This window comes from Mercenaria mercenaria, chromosome 9 (genome assembly GCF_021730395.1).
Source record: "Mercenaria mercenaria strain notata chromosome 9, MADL_Memer_1, whole genome shotgun sequence".
Lineage (NCBI taxonomy): Eukaryota > Metazoa > Mollusca > Bivalvia > Venerida > Veneridae > Mercenaria > Mercenaria mercenaria.
Window position 1 is genome coordinate 26,403,704 of NC_069369.1, and position 20,496 is coordinate 26,424,199.

General features: G+C 35.5%; 1 protein-coding gene across 4 annotated transcripts in view; it reads left to right on the plus strand.

Moving 5' to 3' along the window:
- Positions 1-1,343: 1,343 nt before the first annotated feature.
- Positions 1,344-20,496, plus strand: part of LOC123547837 (zinc finger protein 37-like) — a 47,461-nt gene continuing 28,308 nt past the window's right edge. For all 4 annotated transcript variants that reach the window (XR_008372358.1, XM_053551068.1, XM_053551069.1 and 1 more), the window contains exons 1-3: positions 1,344-1,483; positions 6,944-7,074; positions 18,504-19,078. Coding sequence is in view for 3 of the 4 variants with exons in the window: in XM_053551068.1 (XP_053407043.1) it covers positions 6,978-7,074; positions 18,504-19,078 (672 nt within the window). In the remaining variant the exon portion in view is untranslated. The remainder of the gene's footprint in view (positions 1,484-6,943; positions 7,075-18,503; positions 19,079-20,496) is intronic.

The following is a 20,496-nucleotide window of genomic DNA, read 5'->3' on the forward strand; positions in this document are numbered from 1 at the left end:
TCAAACAATCACCTCATCAAGACGATGTGCAGAACTTATGATTCATCCATGTAGGCTCAAGATCACAACTCAAGGTCAAAGGTTTGAGCCTTGCCTTCCATTTTGTGTCCGCTTTGTATCTCCTAAACCCCTTGAAGGATTTTCATGAAACTTTGGTAAAATGATCACCTTATTAAGTCGATGTGCAGAACTTATGAGTCAGAAATGTCAACTCAAGGTCAAGGTCACAACTCAAGCTCAAATGTTTGAGGCTTCCATTTTTGTCTGTTCTTCATGTTTATAGTCATTCTTTTCATTAAACCTCTACTTTTTAATGATTTAATCGCCCCATATGGTTCTGGGATGATTTGTGTATGAAAAGAATTGAAACCACTGCCTTACCCTTGCATGATCGTAAGAGGCGACTAATAGGGTCTTACCACTTGGTTTTGCTGTAACTCCGTGATTCCAGCAGGTATGCAAATTTTGATTCCATACCTCGTGTTTTTATTTCGATGTAAATGAGATGTGAAACCAAAATTTGTAGTCGTGTTTGGTGCCATATAACCTGTACTGTGTTGGTGCGCCGTAAAACCCGGATAAATAAATAATAATTTAATCTTAAACTTCAACTTAAATTAATCATGCTATTCATATTCATTTGGGGGGGGGGGGGGGGGGGGGGGGGGGGGGTTAGGAGGGGGTGTGAAAACAACTAGGGTTTTGAAGGTGATATAACTAGGATGAAACATCCAGGGGGTGTGAAACGACATAGTGTAGGATCCAGCATGGGAGCCATCTGGTTGCGTAGTTGTGAACAGGTTTTTGAACACTCATTTTTCACTTGGCATGGCAGCAGAGGTCTAAATTAAAGCTGGTTTCTGTTTAAATTTTATTGCGGATGTATTTTTGACATTTTGGTAGAGAAAATGGGAGAGGAGGTTGCATTTGGTGAAGTGAAACTCAATTTTAGTGTGATTGAATAGAACTGGGTTCAAATCCATGAGAGGGTTAGAGAAGACTGATGCCACCCTAGCAACAAATGTAACATAATGTTATATGTAAGAACAGTACTTCCAGGTCACAGCAGTGTTATTTTGATGAGACTTCACAGTAAGCAAAAATGACAAGAGAAATCTCTGTTAGAAGATAAATGGCCACTACTTTTCTCTTAATCCATTTTATATCAGTTTTATCATAACTCTTTAAAATGAGGTAAGGATTTGTTGTCTGAAATTGGTCCAGTTATATTTGGTAGCTCTTAAAAAGTCAGTTTTATATAGAATATATAGGGAATACTATTTACTGGTGACCATAAAGGACAGCAAGATTTAGTGGTGTTCAGCCTAATCTCCGTTTTTATGCTTTGCGATTTTCACAATGATTTATTTTATCGTGTAACCGCAAAGCGTCGGATCTGAAAATTGAAATTCGATAACAACAACAACAACAACAATATTTTTCAAATTTACAGATAATTAGCCTTACTACAGGCACAGTAAAAGTAATTTATTTCCTTGGCTGCTTTATAAAATTGTTAGAAGTTTATGTATTTATCATAAACATGGTGTTATACAATGTTACACAGTGACTGACTGTCCCTCTCCACTAGCACATTTGTGACTTCCGTTTGCATGTTTTTTTGCAGTTTTGTTTGTTTGCACGAGACTGATTAACTGCATTGCGAATGTCAAATGATTTAAGTTTGTTCAATTATCTTCAGTTACCCTCTAACTCTTAGGCGTAAAAGAAAAAATTGTTTGTTTCCGGTGGCCCGACCTACCCTATTTTTTTACCGCCGACCCTAAACTTTTTTAGCTGTAAAATCAGGCCGCATAGTTTTGCAAATAAGTATATTATTATTTGTATAGCTCTTTTGCATGAAAGGCTACTCCACGATGGGCGAGTGGTTTTTACGTAGTAACTTTACAAATGAGAAATTAATACATTCAGGCAAAAATTACCTGGGATTGACAGGAATTTACCCGCGAATTCGTAAATATTATCCAGAACGTCATGCTGGTAATTTTCCATTCCACTAACACGTGCGCCTCCTAATCGTTATATCTTATTACATCGCGGTTACTTTGACACAATAAACGCGCATGGTAAAATTTCATTTTTTCAATGTTAATCGCTTCAAATTTTCAATCACCGCTTGAGAACTAATACAGTTTGAGTTCTATAACAATTTTAATAAGATATCGACAGGAATGTAGGCAAATCTTTTATATAAACGTTCTGATTTCATATAATGTTTTGTAAAAATTCAAACAGCATGATCTTGATTATTTACTTCTTTCTTAAAGTAAATAAACTGGGACTTACTATGGTAATAAAATTCAGACTCTTGACCAGAATGTACAAAAAACACCAATTAAAAAATCTTAAATAATGAAAAAGCGGCAGCAATTGTAAAATACTTGGGTAAACCGATTTTGGCAAACTGATTTCTGTTTTAGCACGGCCAGAATAGGTTACTGTGACCTTGGAACGTAAATAGAATTGTGGTTTTAAATAAAGTAGTATGATGTTGTTGCGGATTTTAATAGTTTTAAGTTATTCATAGTACATGTATTTTTTGACACAACCACTTGTTAGAATATCTTTTCAAACACTAATGTATAAACATTCCTTGAGGGCAAATAAGGTCACAGAGGAAGGGCTATCCACTATCATGTTCAGGACACCATTTTACATGTCAGTTTTCGGGATATTGCACATCGCTTTTAAAAAAAGATAAAGAAAAAAACTTTTTTTATTGATTTCTTCTCGACATTTAGGAATCGAGAAGTATGATCAGAACAGGGATGTGTCACATGGCGCGAAACATGAGTAATGCCATGACAATCTCGGGCAAAACTAACCGCCTGTGATCTCACTTCAGATGCCATAATAACAGACACACTTCTTTTAGCTCTTTGAGGGGGTGTTAAGTGATGATGAAAACAAGGCTTATGTACTTAGTTTTTCATCATGAATAATTACCGATAATTATTAATGATTTTTTTTTTTTTTTCACTTTCAACACGGGTGACGTCGGGTTGGATGATGATTTATTGTTGTCCATATTTGGGGACACTTTTCAAAATTATTATTTTTCGGGATAACAGCTTGTAAGTCTTCCATATTAATTTTTTTAGAAATAAGTTCCAGTGTCTTTGAGTCATATGAAGTTATGACGTCTACAACATCACAATTTAGTGATAGAATTGGAGGGTTCACTAAAGTTTGAGCAGCTTTCCTAGATTTCAGCAGTTGGTGGACTGCTTGAAAAAGTTAGGTCGAGGCCTGCAGAGTCTTGAATGTCAGGTTTTAGATGGGATTTACGGGTTTTTTCCCTAGCCCCAAAAAATGGATGTAAAGTTACCACTTTTCGAGGGGTCTCGTCCCCCTTTTCTTAGCAAAGGGGGGCATGATTTTCCCAAAAATTCAATTTTTTCAAATTAATTTAAAAAGTTAATTTCAATCAATTTTATAAAAACTATTAAAAGCCCTAAAGAGTAGCAAATGATTCAAGGCTAATCTTAACATGTTCCCCCAAATAGTCTCTTTTCCAGAAAAATAAAATTTGGGGGGACATGATGTCCTGTAAAAATATATTTCTAGGGATTACCCTGGGTTTTCATTGTAGTATTAGTAAGACGTTGATACAACCACTTGCTGCTTTATTTATCTCAATTTGGGCATACACGGTCAAAACTCCATTGTCTAGCATTTCCAGTTAATCCAGAATTTTTGACTGGGGTAGGGGTGATGTATTAATCTCAATGCAGATCAAAGATGCATATCATATTCCTGGCCAGTGTGCTTTTACTCTTGGTTTTTTTAGTTTGTATATAAATGTTGGTTGTTGAATAATATTCAATATTAAATTTTTATTTAAAGAAGAGAATCCACAGCATGAATTCATTCAAAAGTTTTCATGTTAATCCAAACTATAAACCATGTTCTCCGCAAGAGTAAGTGCCAACTTCTCCACATGGAATTAGCGGCGGAGAATGGAATGATATAGGACACACTGGATCCTATGACCACTTGATCCGTAGATCGGATGCTCTACCTGTTGAGCTAATCGGATGGGCTACTCTGGAAATGAAAAAACAACAACAACAAAACACAAACATAAAGCATATATTTATTTCATAATATTCTATATACACTATCAATGGCATTTTATATTGCTTAAAACATCATCAAAAGTCATTGTACATTCAGGTGTAAAATCAACATAACAATAGGATGCATGTTATATAGTTTATAATCTCCCTGTTTGAAACTTAGGTGGTGTTAGGTTTAAAAAAAAGAAAAATGCCTACCTACCTACCCTATTTTTTTGGCCATGGTCACTGGAAAACAAACAATTTTTTTTAGTTAGGCCTTACATATCTCGGAAAGCTCTGTCGGAGAAGAATAGGTGTATTTTGTCCGTCTCGCTCTAGCTAAGATACATTTCTGTCCATGTTGACAGCCGTTTAACTGTTGATGAAACTGGTTTTCTGAGTGGATGACCTATACAAAAAAATGATTGTGTGACCTTTCTTGCGTCATGGCCAGAAAAGAACTAATGTTTGTCAGTTTAACTTAGATAATAATAAGCTTTTTCTTTTTTTTTGAGCAGACCAACTGATTAGCCATTCTTGGGCATGTCGGGGGAGCAATTTGTCACCAAGTACTGACAGCTCTGTTTTTTTAGCTCACCTGTGCTTTGAAGGTGCTCAAGTGAGCTTTTGTGATCGCCCTGTGTCCGTCGTTGTCAGTCATCAACTATTTGACTGTTAACACTCTAGAGGTCACAATTTCGGCCCAGTCTTAATGAAAACTGTGGTCATAATGTTACCTTCATAAAATCTTGGATGAGTTTTGATATTGGGTCTTCTGGGGTCCAAAAAACTAGGTCGACCGGGGATATCAAAGGAAAAGTTTGTAACAACTCCAGCAAATCACATTTTTGGCTCTCTAAAGACCCTTGGTCAGTATGTCACTCAAGAAAATCTTTGAAGAGTTCGGTATGTGCGGTCATCTGAGGGTCAAAAACTAGGTCACAGTGTCAAATCAAAGGAAAAGTTTGTTAACACTTAGAGGTCCAAAATTTTGGCCTGTCTTCTAATGAAACTTGGTCAGAATGTTACCCTCTATAAAACCTTGGACGAGTTAGTTATTGGCGTCATCTGGGGTCAAAAAAACTAGGTCACAGGGTAAATCAAAGAAAAGTCTTGTTAACACTCTAGAGGTCCACAATTTTGGCCAGTCTTATTGAAACTTGGTCAATTGTGACCCTCATTAAAATCTTGGACAGTTCGATTTGGGTGTCAACTGGGTTGATGAACTGTTTAGGTGTACAAGGTCATTCAAAGGTAAAAAGTTTGTTAACATGTAGGAGGCCACATTTATCACTGTATCTTCATGAAACTTGGTCAGAATGTTATCAGTTGATTTCCAAGTCCAGTTTGATCTGGGTCATGTTGGGTCAAAAAAACTGATACCGGGTCAAATCAAAGGAAAAAAAATAAAAAAAAGGGGCCTTTTTTTTTTTTTAGTTAACACTCTAGAGGCCACATTATTGACCGTATCTTTATGAAACTTGGTCAGAATGTTAATCTTTATGATCTGTAAATTATGTTCAAATTTGGGTCAGGTGGGTTCAAAAACTAGGTTACTGGGTCAAATCAAAGGAGTATCTTGTTAACACTCTAGAGGCCACATTTGTGACTGTATCTTCATGAAACTTAGTCAGAATGTTAATCTTGATATTATTTAGGTCAAGTTTGAATCTTGGTCATGTGGGGTCAAAAACTAGGTCACCGGGTCAAATCAAAGGAAAAGCTTGTTAACACTCTAGAGGCCACTTTTATGATTGTATCTTCATGAAACTTTTTCAGAATGTTAATCTTAATTGATCTTTAGGTCAGGTTCGGATCGGGTCATATGGGGTCCAATAACTAGGTCACCTGTAAAATCAAAGGAAAAGTTTAAACATCAATGAGGCCAAATTTATGACCATATCTTAATGAAACTATCTTGATGATCTTGAATTTATTATGCTTGATGATCTAGAATTTATTATGCTAGCGTTTATGTTACACACCCCCGTTCTTGTTTCAAAATTTTGGAAAAACACATACATTGGACTCACTATAATACTCATTGAAAATCAGTTCAAGATCTGTTTACAATTGGCCATTTGCGGCTCGCGTAACAATTACTTCACAGTATTGATCAGTGATAATTGGCTTGGAATAAAAAAATAACAAACAAACCATTTTGATTGCAATTTATTTAAACAGCATGCTGAAAGAAAATGTTTTCTAATTGTCAGAATGTTTGTCTCTGTAAAATATAGGTCAAAATTAGACTTTGTTACCTGAGATCTTAAACTAAGTAACTGTGTTCAAATCATAGAAAAACTTTGTTAACACTCAAGAGGCCACATTTTCTACTCTATCTTCATAAAATTTTGTCATAAGGTTTGTCAAGTTTGAAACTTGATTATCTTTGTCAAAAACTAGACATAGAAAGACATTGTTAACATTCAAAAGGTCAAATTGTTGATAATAATTCTTTGTCAGATGTCAGTCTGTATGAAATCGAGGTCAAGTTCAGAGGTGGGGTACCTGAGGTCAGAAACTATGTCACTAGGTCAAATCAATGAAAAACTTGGTTGATGAACTACCTGATTTACATGAAACATGGTCAAAGTGTTTGTCTAGAGCTGTGAAATCTGGGCTGAATTAAATACCAGTATTAGGTTATCTAGGGTAAGAATTAGGTCAGATGAGCAATAAAGGGCCTTCAGGGCTCTCTTGTTAATACAGTTCAGATGCTGTCCAGTTTCACAGTATACCTTATTTATTTAAAATAGCCTTAATATCATGTAACTTAAACCTAGGCAATAGTTAATATTGTTCTAAAAAGGCCTAGCCATTATTACAATATTTTAGTTACCTTTTTGCATATTTTACAGCTCTACATGATACTGTGAATGTAACTTAAACACCATGGAGACCTACCTCACTCTACTGTATGTTACACTGGAGCAGGAGTTAGCTCTCAAAGATTTCTTCAGCGAGAAGGGATGGACTTATTGTAAACCAGGTACCATTGATTCCATTAATTTGCTTACCGTCTATATTAGCGTATAAGACGCATGTTTTGGGGTTCATATATTCGTTTCCTAAAGGGATGCGTCTTATAAAGCGCATACTACAAGGATAAATTAAGTGAAAAAAATTGTAAGAAGTCACGAGTTTACAGCTCAGGGCATCTCATTTCGCGTTGCAGACATGTACTTTCGTTTTTCCGGCAGCCATTGCGATATAGCAGTGCTATAAACTTGACGGAACCACGTACCGTATTGCGGGCTCCGCTATAAAAGAGGTTATTATTTACCTATTTTACGATTTGATAGATTATATCGAAAGTTTATTTTATTTATATATGTATTTTTTGCCGATTCTGCAACCCGCTTCTTACGTTTTGCGTCAGCCTTCATCAGCATTGCATTCGGTTTAAAATCTAAAGGGACACGCAACGTGTTTCAGTCCTCAATACGATCTATATTTACTTACTTTACGATTTGGTGTAGTTTAATATCTGAAGTATTTTTCATTACAATGTATTTTTTTTTTCTATTTAAATCAAAATTTCTTTCAGAAAATCTGACGAATTAGCTTTACTTAAATGGGAAATGACTGATATATTGAGCAAAGAATTACTTTTGCACCCGCCGCAATACAGAGAGTTATTAAAAAGATAATTATCCTATTGCATATGATACGGTACCTATAATTGTTGCAATTGTAAACTGTTAAAACGCACCCATTATAAATCATCTGACACGGTGGCTAACAAAAATAGTTAAATAAACACGTGTATAGAAATAGATGTATCTTAAACACTGATTGTGTTAAATTGGCGATCTTTCATAGAATAGTCGGCTGCAATATTTTAATTCTGCCTTAGTCAAAATGAAGGTACAGTAGAGATGGTTAGCTGCTCGGACTGGAATCTGATTGGATAACATTTCATCTGCAAAGTGGGCATATCCATATGTGATGACAATTGTGTCAGTTTTACTGCCTTAAATAAAGGACATGTATCCTAATCTCGCCACCTTTTTGCTATCTTATCAGTATCAATCGATGAGTTATTGTCAGTCTTAATCGCCGGAATACCACAATGAAACGCAAAAAGAATTCTTATGATTGTGACATTTAATCTTAAATTTGTGGAATATGCAAAAGCAATTTCAAAAACCGCACTGCGAAAGAGAATTCGGTATCTGTGACAGAAAATAATTGTTGAGAGACTGGCGAAATAAAGAAAGCAAAAATGTTAAACGTGATTCTAGATCTGTGAAAAAAATGAGATCTGTGAATTCGCCGTTTATGATGATATTGTGGGAAAGATGAAAGGACTGGATATAGATCACGCGCAACAATGGATATATTGTTACACGTGCTGCCACGATCCTTTTCGTGCGTTACAAAACTTGCAAAGGAAAATGGATATACAGGAATTTAAAGCTCAGAGTGGTTGTGCTCGCGATTCATGAAAAGACATGATCTGGTATGAGACAGAAAACCCACATTCGCGCAGTAAATTTGCCAACGATTAGACAATAGGTTGACTCTTTCCTAAGTTGTGATTGATTTGAGAAAGGGACTGATTTTGGTTGGGTGTGTGCTATAGGAAATATGGGATGCCAAACGCGTGTTTCATATGCCGGGCAATCGAACAGTTGATTATAAAGGGACTAAATCAGTTAACTGTGAAACGTCGAGGCAGTGAAAAGCCCATTTTACGGTAGTGGTTATCGTGTCTGGCCGTGACGGATCAAAGCTGAAACCCGCAGTAGTTGTTTAAGCGTAAAACCAGGCCGAAAGAAAAGTTTACGTCTGACATCGTGGTGTTTTGTGCAGGAGAAAGGATTGGGTAGATGAATGTTGTTTTAGAAATGCTTTGGAAGAAGTTTGGTTCACGTCCTGGCGCTTGTTGAATCATAATTACATTGTTAGTGTGGGACTATGTTTAGGGCGCATCTTCTTGAAAAAAAAGTGAAGAAATAAATTGAAAATCGCGTCGCTCATATCAGTGTGTGATCCCAGGCGGAGGTACTTTGTGTTACAACCTTTGGATGTATGTTTGACCAACCGTTTTCCCCCCCAGTGAACATGAGAAACAAAAGGAATGGAATGATGGTTAATGGCGGAACAGAAGCAGCTTTACGAAGGCTGGCAATCGTAAGCGTCCAGATTCTTGCATTAGTGTTGCCAGTGAGGTGATAGATTCGTGGAATGAAATTCCCGTGAAATGGTAATCAAATCCTTCCTCAAATGTGGAATCTCGAACTCAATGGACGGTACACAAGATGATGAACTATTCAGTGACTTAGTGCGCAGACGCGAAAGAAGCCAGGATTGCTGGTACAGATGATATCGTGATGATGAATGTGGATGATCAGTGGATATATGAGGAAAACATTACAATGTGAAACAATTTGAGGAATTATTTGGTGATAGCGATGATGAGGAATTTGAGGTGTTTTGATGATGTGATGTCAGATTTGATGCATGAAAATAACTGTGATTAACGGTGATGACGTTATCAAATTCATTGATTTTATGACTGTTCGTGGTTGTTAATGTCATTTAAATTTGCAATAATGTGATATGAAAAACTGATGAAATGAATGGGATGTTAAAATTTTGTTGAAGATATAAAGCGTCGATAAACTTATATGTCAGTTTGTTTGCAAATAATATAAGTCGTACACACATGCTTTAGAATTATATGATTTATTTTGTGTGTTTTTGAAATTATGTGATAAATTAATGCATTATTCCGGTAGTTACCGTTGATGTCACATAAAATTTAAAATATGTAATATGCTTTGTTTGTTGTTTGCTTTTTCGAACGTGCGTTATTACTGTGGTGGGAGGAGAATGTGGTGGACGGTTTTTTATGCCTCATTAATTTTCTCTTTGTATTGTGCCAGCGCATGTTTGAATGCAAAATCCTAAACATGTCTGGAGATCCTTTGAAAGCAATTTAAAATTGCGTATCCTCGAATCATTGCAAGAAAACATATTATTTTTCTAAACATTCTGTGTTATGTTTATGGAAACATGGGCCGAACATTCTCGTTTCTAGCATTTATGAGGTATAATGGTCGATTATCGTCAAATTTCTAGACGTATTTCTCCCGTTGCGGTGAAAATTTTTGTGCATATTATCACCAATGAAAGTGGATTTTGGGAATACTTTATATTATTCAAACATATATATGAAACAGATTTTCAAGTTCCTTCAAAAATAAAATCGGCGAAAATCGTCAATTTTCCGCCGTTTTCTAGACGTCATTTCGCCGTTTGAAGTTATTTACATTGCTTTTTTAAACGCACGAATTGATTTCAAAATAATTTATTTTATTTAACATAATATAAAACAAGTCTGCAAGTTCTTTAAAAATAAAATCGGCGAATATTGTAAAAATTTCGGCCTTTCTTTAAACCTTTTTCCGCTGTTACTAATTCTTTAAATTCCCGCATTTTTACAATAAATTGTCCATTTTCTATTGCAAATCATAGAATGTGGGGAAAATAATGCAAATTTTTGATGTAGTCTGTATAAAAATATGACTGCGTCTTATACGAGGGTCAGTGCAAAACCTCCCCGATCGATAGTCCAATATCAGGATGCGTCTTATAAGCGAGGGCGCCTTATACGCGAGTATATACGGTATTTCTTTGCCTTCTGTCTGTAAAAAAGTTTGTAACAGTTTTTAACTGCAAAGGTAGCTGAAAAGTTGCAATATGCACTTCTCTGTTACTGAAACAAATCACTATGTCTCCCTGATTTTGTGCTGTCTATCTGTCACATTTTTTTCTCAGACCTCTGAAATTGGCTTGTTTAAATAGAACCTGTTGGCCTGATGCAAAGTTCGAAAACCTGGTTTTTGTGGAATTTCCATATTTCTTGTTTTATGGGTGTTTTGTTAAATGAGTTTTTGTTGGACTTCTGGTACTTTGAAATAAAAAGCAGTATTTTGTTTCATGTAATGAGTTTTTAGCTCGACTTTTCGAATAAAATGTAGAGCTGTTGCACTCGCCCCGGCGTCGGTGTTGGTTAAAGTTTTTGATAAAGTCAAATATCTCTGTTACTATCAAAGCTATTGACTTGAAACTTAAAATAGTTATTTACCATCAAAGTCTACACCAGGAGAAACAATCCCCCTAACTCCGGTTTGAATTTTGACAGAATTATGCCCCTTTTAACTTAGAAATTGTGTTGAAATTTTTGATAAAGTCAAATATATCTGTTATTATTAAAGCTTTTGACTTAAACTCAAAATAGTTATTTACTATCAAAATCTGCACCAGGAGACACAATTCCTATAACTGGTTTGAATTTTGACAGAATTTTGCCCCTTTTTAACTTAGAATTTTTAGCTCACCTGTCACAAAGTGACAAGGTGAGCTTTTTTTGATCGCGCGTGTCCGTCGTCCGTCGTCCGTCCGTCCGTTTCGTCCGTAAACTTTTGCTTGTGACCACTCTAGAGGTCACTTTTTCATGGGATCTTTATGAAAGTTGGTCAGAATGTTCATCTTGATGAAATTTTTAGGTCAAGTTCGAAAAATGGGTCACGTGCCTTCAAAAACTAGGTCAGTAGGTCTAAAAATAGAAAAACCTTGTGACCTCTCTAGAGGGCCATATATATCACAGATCTTCATGAAAATTGGTCAGAATGTTCACCTTGATGATATCTAGGTCAAGTTCGAAACTGGGTTACGTGGGGGCAAAAAACTAGGTCAGTAGGTCTAAAAATAGAAAAACCTTTGACCTTTTCTAGAGGCCAAATTTTTCATGAGATCTTCATGAATATGGTCAGAATGTTCACCTTGATGATATCTAGGTCAGGTTCGAAACTGGGTCACGTGGGGTCAAAAACTAGGTCATTAGGTCTAAAAATAGTAAAACCTTGTGACCTCTCTAGAGGCCATATTTTTCAATGGATCTTCATAAAAATTGTTCAGAATGTTCACCTCGATGATTCTAGGTCAAGTTCGAAACTGGGTCACGTGGGTTTAAAAACTAGGTCGTAGATCTAAAAATAGAAAAACCTTGTGACCTCTCTAGAGGCCATATTTTTCATGAGATCTTCATGAATATTGGTCAGAATGTTCACCTTGATGATATCTAGGTCAAGTTTGAAACTGGGTCACGTGGGGTCAAAAACTAGGTCAGTAGATCTAAAAATAGAAAAACCTTGTGACCTCTCTAGAGGACATATTTTTCATAAGATCTTCATGAATATTGGTCAGAAAGCTTGATGATATCTAGGTCAAGTTTGAAACTGGGTCATGTGGGGTCAAAAACTAGGTCAGTAGGTCTAAAAATAGAAAAACCTTGTGACCTCTCTAGAGGCCATATTTCTCAATGGATCTTCATGAAAATTGGTCAGAATGTTCACCTTGATAATATCTAGGTCAAGTTCGAAACTGGGTCACTTGTGGTCAAAAACTAGGTCAGTAGGTCTAAAAATAGAAAAACCTTGTGACCTCTCTAGAGATCATATTTTTCAATGGATCTTCATGAAAATTGGTCAGAATGTTTACCTTGATGATATCTAGGTTAAGTTCGAAACTGGGTCACGTGGGGTTAAAAACTAGGTCAGTAGATCTAAAAATAGAAAAACCTTGTGACCTCTCTAGAGGCAATATTTTTCATGAGATCTTCATGAATGTTGGTCAGAATGTTCACCTTGATGATATCTAGGTCAGGTTCGAAACTGGGTCACGTGGGGTCAAAAACTAGGTCAGTAGATCTAAAAAATAAAAAACCTTGTGACCTCTCTAGAGGGCCAAATTTTTCATGAGATCTTCATGAATGTTGGTCAGAATGTTCACCTTGATGATATCTAGGTCAGGTTCGAAACTGGGTCACCGTGGGGTCAAAAACTAGGTCAGTAGGTCAAAAAATAGAAAAACCTTGTGACCTCTCTAGAGGCCATATTTCTCAATGGATCTTCATGAAAATTGTTGAGAATGTTCAGTTTGATGATATCTAGAACAGGTTCATAACTGGGTCATGTGCGGTCAAAAACTAGGTCAGTAGATTGAAAAATAGAAAAACCTTGTGACCTCTCTAGAGGCCATATTTTTTACAAGATCTTCATGAAAATTTGTGAGAATGTGCATCTTGATGATATCTAGGTCAAGTTTAAAAGTGGGTCATGTGCCTTCAAAAACTAGGTCATTAGGTCAAATAATAGAAAAACCTTGTGACCTCTCTAGAGGCCATATTTTTCAATGGATTTTCATGAAAATTGGTCAGAATTTTTTATCTTGATGATATCTAGGTCACGTGCTCAAAAACTAGGTCACTATGTCAAATAATAGAAATAACGACGTCATACTCAGTTCAACACTGAGTCATGTGGGGATAGGTGAGCGATTCAGGACCATCATGGTCCTCTTGTTAGTTAAAGTTTTTGATAAAATCAAATATCTCTGTTACTATCAAAGCTTTTGACTTGAAACTTAAAATACTTATTCACCATCAAAGTCTACACCAGGAGAAACAATCCCCATAACTCTTATTTGAATTTTGACAGAATTATGCCCCTTTTTAACTTAGATTTTTTTGTTAAAATTTTTGATAAAGTCAGATATCTCTGTTACTATTTAAACTTTTGACTTGAAACTTGAAATAGTTATTTACTATCAAAGTCTACACCAGGAGACATAATTCTCATAACTATAATTTGAATTTTAACAGAGTTATGCCCCTTTTTAACTTGGATTTTTTTTTTTTACTGGCAAAGCTCAAATTCAGAGTCAAGCACTGAGAAAAGTCAAGCGTGCTGTCTTGTGGACAGCTCTTGTTCATTGAAGAATTTCCATCATAAAAAATGTTAGGTAAAAGAATGCATTTCCAGCTGCATGAAATGTGATGTTTCCTTTTGAAATATCTGAAAATAAAGTAAACACAATACAGTCGACATTGTATTAAGAGACCACCCAAGGGACTGCTAAGAAGTGGTCTCTTAATGGAATGGTCTCTTAATGAATTTCAGTCAGATGAAAAGAAAAGTTAAATGTGTTCCGCCGAGAACTTTACCTCCGGAACTTTTGTAGAATGGGGAATCTAAGAAAATATATAGAAGAAAGATCAATCCTCTTTTCCAGCAAGTTTTATTTTATTATTTTCCTTCATAAGAAAGTTGGCAGAATGATCTCCTACATATTAAAATATATGTATGTCTGATAATAAACATAAACATATTTTGAATATACATATAATCCAACAGAAATTACTACTGATTTCTAGAATTAAATTTGCATGATATTTGCATAAGCAAAGTCACTAAGGTTACCCTTGTTATTTCATGATCTAATTATAAATAAGCAAAATATAAAATGAGACGGATAATTAAGACTTTAGTTAACAAATGTTTGAACTGTAATTTTGTACCAAATCATTCACTTAACAATATTACCTTATAGATAATGAAATATTGTCAAAATTCAAGATATAAAGTTCTTTCAGGAACTTTCAAGTTAACATACCATTATTACATAAATCTCAAGAAATCATAAAATGATATCTAGAAAAATATATATTCACTATCCATGAAATGACATATTAACCAAATTCAAGATATTTAAAGTTCAATCAGGAACTTTAAATTTATGTACAAACAACTTATTTACACCTATTGCTTCTAACAAAAATGGTCAGAGCAATGTCAGATAACAACTTAATTTAATTTTCATTCTGACTTCTAATTTTAATTATTTTTCAAATATCAAAAACTCAAAGAGATACATAAGAACTCACTTACCTAAGAAAATATATAGAAGAAAGATCAATCCTCTTTTCAGCAAGTTTTATTTTATTATTTTCCTTCATAAGAAAGTTGGCAGAATGATGTCTGCCTGCTGGAAAAGGGATCTTTTGAGGGTTCCTCTCGTTGGCCATTGGTCCTCGGATCTTGACCAATCCAAACGCAAAATTTCACATAATTTACATAAGGCGGAGATGTTAAATCTTTAGTTAAGTAGTAGAAAAAACTGTGAAAATCTTTAAGATGTTGTACATGTCAAGCCAGACAAACTATCACCTATGTTTTTAGAACAATACAGCTTAACATTTGCTAAAACAGCAAACATTTGATCACTTCCTTTGAAAGTAAGGGAAGTGTTAAGTGGCTTCATACCTAGCTACAGATGTCAGGATATTGAGACTTCTTAGTGTGATTACAAAAATTTAGCAAAGTAGTGCTTTTCTAAAAGATTACATTCCTGACTGTGGGAATATTAAGAAATATTAAAAATGTAAAATATTTGTGGCCAGAAAGTAATATAGATCAAAGTTCAGAAACAAAGTATTTTACTAATAATAAATGAAAAATAAAATATAAGAAATTTACACAAAAATCACAGCATAACAAATGTAACTGTATTTATTATGAACATACATGTATGGTTTCAAAATATGTTTTAACATCCTGAACACTTTTCCAAGTCCACAAACCATGAAAAGTATGGCAATATTGTTTGTCAGTTTGACTGATACAAAGGTTAATTGCATTCAGTCACGTGCAAAACGTACTCGCTAATTACACAGATGAAGAAATGCCCGGTAGAATTTTGATACCCGGTCGCTTAATAGATACTTTTGTCGAATATTTTACCTGTCGGGACCAGATTTATGTGGTCGCTAGTCGTTTAGTTAAATTAGTAAAAAAGTTGTTTAATAGAATGAATTTATATACTGAAAACGTTCGGGAGGGATTTTGACTGGTCGTTTAATACAAAAATCGCTTAATAGAGGTGGTCGCATGTACAATGTTGACTGTATCAAAATTTTCAAATGAAGCAAAAATTGTTGGTTTTATTGATCACATACAGGTCTATTTTAGAACAATCAAACCTTATGCTATTTTCATAGACAAGTTAAAAGATGATAAAAGTTATCTGATATATATATATATTCTTAATAACTTCTTGCTAATTTTTTAGTGCAAAGATCTTGCTATAACTTGTAGCATCTATAGGCCTGTATGAAACTAAGTTTTCACTCTAAGTCTTAATTTGTTAACTGTCCTGGTTTCTTGGATTTCGGCAACAAGATTTTGGCAGATTAGGCCATGACATAAGTAAAAAAAAAACTTACCAAAATGAACTAACCACAGAATTTTGTTTAAAATTGGTTGTTTAATTACAAAATGCGAAATGATTCCTGCAGAAAATGAATTGAATACATGAAGTTTTCTTTACCTAATAGGTTTTGCTAATTATTCCATAATACTCGACATAAAATAAGAACATGTACCATTCTTTGTATTTTATTTATCACATTGTTATACTGTTAAATGTTTTAAGAACATATAACACATTATGACGAACAAATGACTTAAAATACTTGATTTCTAACTTAATATATTCTACATCTGCTAAGGTAAATGCATCAATAGATCTGAGAAAACATTGAAAAGTTAAGTTGGCATGTTTTTGGCCGCTCTATCTTCAAGCGAGAGGAGACCAGACGCAAGCATGAGACAACACGCGATGCGATGACCCCTAAAAACCGCAGACGGCACCCAGCACACGGACCACACCCGAATGTATGACAGCAGACCTCAGCTCACCACGGCTCCGCACCAAAACGATGCCACGAAGCAAGTCAAGAGCTGCTACCAAACACTCAGTGCTAGAACGCTGTCTGATATATGTCTGTGCTAAAACAAGAATGACAATATTGGCATTATTGTCCACGAAAATGGCACGCGTTAAATATTCATGAGACAGCCCAATTCTTCAGCTAGTAAAACTAAAATATGGACTGACCGGGCCTACCACACAAAACACCAACTGATGCACCCCAGACACACTTCACCTTGCAAGAAGCAACGCAACATAGGCACCACACAACATTATAGTGAAGCATTACAGACAACGGAATGCAACCAGGGCCTCACCAGTACCATTGTGATGCATTACAGACACTTCATATCGCAAGAAACAACGCAACATAGGCATTACCAACACTATAGTGAAGCACTACGGACAACGGAATGCAACTTGGGCCTCACCAGTACCATAGTGATACATTACAGACACAACCTAGGTTTCGCCAATACTGTAATTATTCACTATAGAAGCTTCACTACGCAAAAAAGCAAAGCAACCTAGGCATCACCAGAACCTATAGTGGTGCACTACAACCACTTCACAAGCAAGCAACGCAACGCAATGCAATCTAGGACTCACCAGTACTATAAGGACGAAATCCTAGTGACCCAAAGCAACTTCAGGTCAACCAACCTTAAATAGCTAGGTGCATCTTTTGCAATGAACAACCTTTGGTGCACTGTTTAGACAATAATGCCCTTGTGATAGGCCCGATAAAGGCAAACATAGTTTCATCAAACTGATTGGACCGTGTCCATAACTGACAGACGACAACGCTAATTAAACTGAACTGTTCCGAATAAAATTCATCACACCAAACTCATAGATATATCTCTAGTTCGGCATCAGCCATATAAATCCCCACAAAACAAACACCCAACCGGTTATTGTTTAGCAATCTAATTAACTCGATATCTCGCCTGATCCCCTCAATTCAACATTATTTGAGCGACAGTCCTAACATTTAAGGTATAATTACCGATTCAAGTTCATGTAATTTCTTTTCCTATATATTCTTTTACAGAAAATGTCTTAAACATTAATTTAATTTCCGATATCCTAAAAAAGCACACAGTTCCAGTTAAAAACATTCTAACGAATGCTGTTATTTATCAACACAATACACCTGAATTCCATAAATCGGGAACTATCCAAAAGTTAATTTCCAGGAAGTATCTAGGGTACTTTGAAGTTCCTTCGACTTGGCTTCTATCACAGAACATTCATTCGTAACTTCTTTGAGTATGATTATAATTGGGATATTGGAGACTTCACAGTGTACGTTGCACTAACAGCTCACTGACATCTTCAATAAATGCCATATAAGAAATCGGTACCCTGAAAGTATAATACAAAACGCAGCAAATCTGACACAAATTTCTCCAAAATGTCAGGTCTTTCACCAAAAACTAAGTTAACCATAGAAAATTACTGCATTAGCAACTTTAGGGGTGTGGCGGGAGGGTAAGTTTATCTTTACTGAACGACATGTAGAAGAACAGTAGATTCTGTCAGTCAGTGTATAATAACGGTCTAATCGCCCTTTCAGACGCAATGTGAGAAATCTACACGGGCTTTTTGCTTTTATATCGAACAACTGGCTGTGTTCTCGGCTCGCTGAACATGCACATCAGTACTGTATTGATAAAACGAGAACCAGTTCAACTGAATAATAAAGGCTGATAAATCCCGAATCCTTAGCAACTAACAATCATTTTAAGTCTCGAGGAATAAATGAAATTATTTTAAAGAAATAATTTATATTATTGATTATGTTGTGAGAGAGGACTTCAATATATGATTTGGCAAGTGAATGTATCATTTCAGATCTTGGTGTAATGACAGATAAAGCGGGTCCATTTCAAAACCCACAAGCCATTAGAACAAAAAGTGGAGGGATAATCACATATTCTGAACTGTCAGATAATTATGAACCTGCGAAAACAAGGTCAAATAAAGTAGTTACCAAGAAAAGAAGTACAAAAGTCAACATATCTTCATCTGTACCTGACATTGTCAAAGTTGAAGTTTCTACTGAAGAAGATGATTTTCCCAGTCAGTCAGAGGATGTCGAAAATGAAGTTGGGGAAGACACAACTGAGAACGATGATGGTGACAATGACGATGATTTTGCCGATGTTATGAATAGTACTGATGACAGAGAGGAAAATGATACAGGTGTAGCTGCAGTCTCTAATTCTCCAAAGAAACGTGGAAGACCTGTCAGAAAAACTCCCAAAGCTTCACTCAAGAAAAGCAACAAAGATTCTGGTGGAAGCGTTACTCCAGGGACTAGTTCAGGTGATCAGGAAGAAGTTTCAGCATCGGGTCGTAAAAGAAGGAGAGTGGCAGCTAAGGCAGATGCAACAATCGCATCAATTATATCAGAGGAAAAAGAAGAGGTATATTTTTGTTAGCTCATATGAGCAAATAGTGCTCAAGTAGAGCTATTGTGCTTGTCTGGTCTATTGGGTTCATTAAAACTCAAATCACAATTTTAGCCAAAGTCTTAAAGATTAAACATTTCTATTTAGACATTTTGTTGAAACATCCTAACTGGTAAAAGATAGGAAAATCAGACTACAAAATAGGTACAGCCATTTGAATAATATCCATCTACTAAGCCATTTGAATAATATCCATCTACTAAAAGGCAGCCATTTTGGAAACAGTGACGTCATATGGTCATTTCCAGATATGGTACACATAGTAAAATTATTTTACATCTATACAGTAAAATGTCTTATTATGCCCCTGGCATGTAGTGATTGAACTGTCCATCCATTTGTCAGCCCATACCATTTTGCCTACAGCTTGCATTAGTGACCTGATTTAATTCATACTAACACTCAATAAAACTTGTGGCAAGACCTACGAACTGACCTAATATAGATGCCCTTGACCTTCATATGACCATCACTTTTAACATTAAAACCTTAAAAAAAAAACATTTTGATTAACCTGATTTTATCGTTTTGCCAACAGCCCACATTAATGACCAGATTTAGTGTATTCTTACACTCAGCAGACTTTGTAGCAAGACCAATAAACTGACCAGTATATAGCTGACCTTGACCTTCATATGATCGTCACCTTTAAACATAAAACCTCAACAAAAAACATTTTTGGTCGTACACCTGGGTGCATGATTTTGTGTTTTGATGATGCAGCTCCATGGTCAATATATAATTGTACCATTCTAGTAATCAAAATTATACATGTATTTTGACTTGACAGTTGGCATCAGATCAGTAACTTAAGTTTAAGTTGAGAAATTGAAATTAAACTTGGCCAAGTAGGGTATAATAAGATCAAGGTCAGGCTTGTATACTCAGCCAGTGGAGCAGAGCTCGAGGTCACAGTTTCTTAAGTAAATAAAAAGTTTCTGCTTAATAACTTTAGTTTGAATTGATGTATTGAAGCTAGACTTGGTCTAAGGTAACTTGTAGTAAGGCCAAGGTAAGGATTATGTATAGAGCAAATGGAGTCAAGGTCACTGTTACTTCAAATGGAAAAGAAACTCTGTGCAGTAATTTTTATTTTCATTTAGTTACTAAAACTAAACTTGGCCTATAGGTCACTTACTGAAAACCCAAGGAAGGGCTTTTAATTGGACTCAGCAGGGTCAAGTTCAAGGTTTGCATAACTTAGTTAATCTAAATACTTTGAAAATTCCACCGTGGCATGGGGTTCAAGGTGTTGGTCGATTTACATTTGTGAATGTAGAAAGTTTGGAGGGCAGTGGACAGGTACTGGTCCTTATCTGATAATCATCATCTAGCTTCAGTGTTTTTCTATCATTCCACACTTTTCTTCAGAT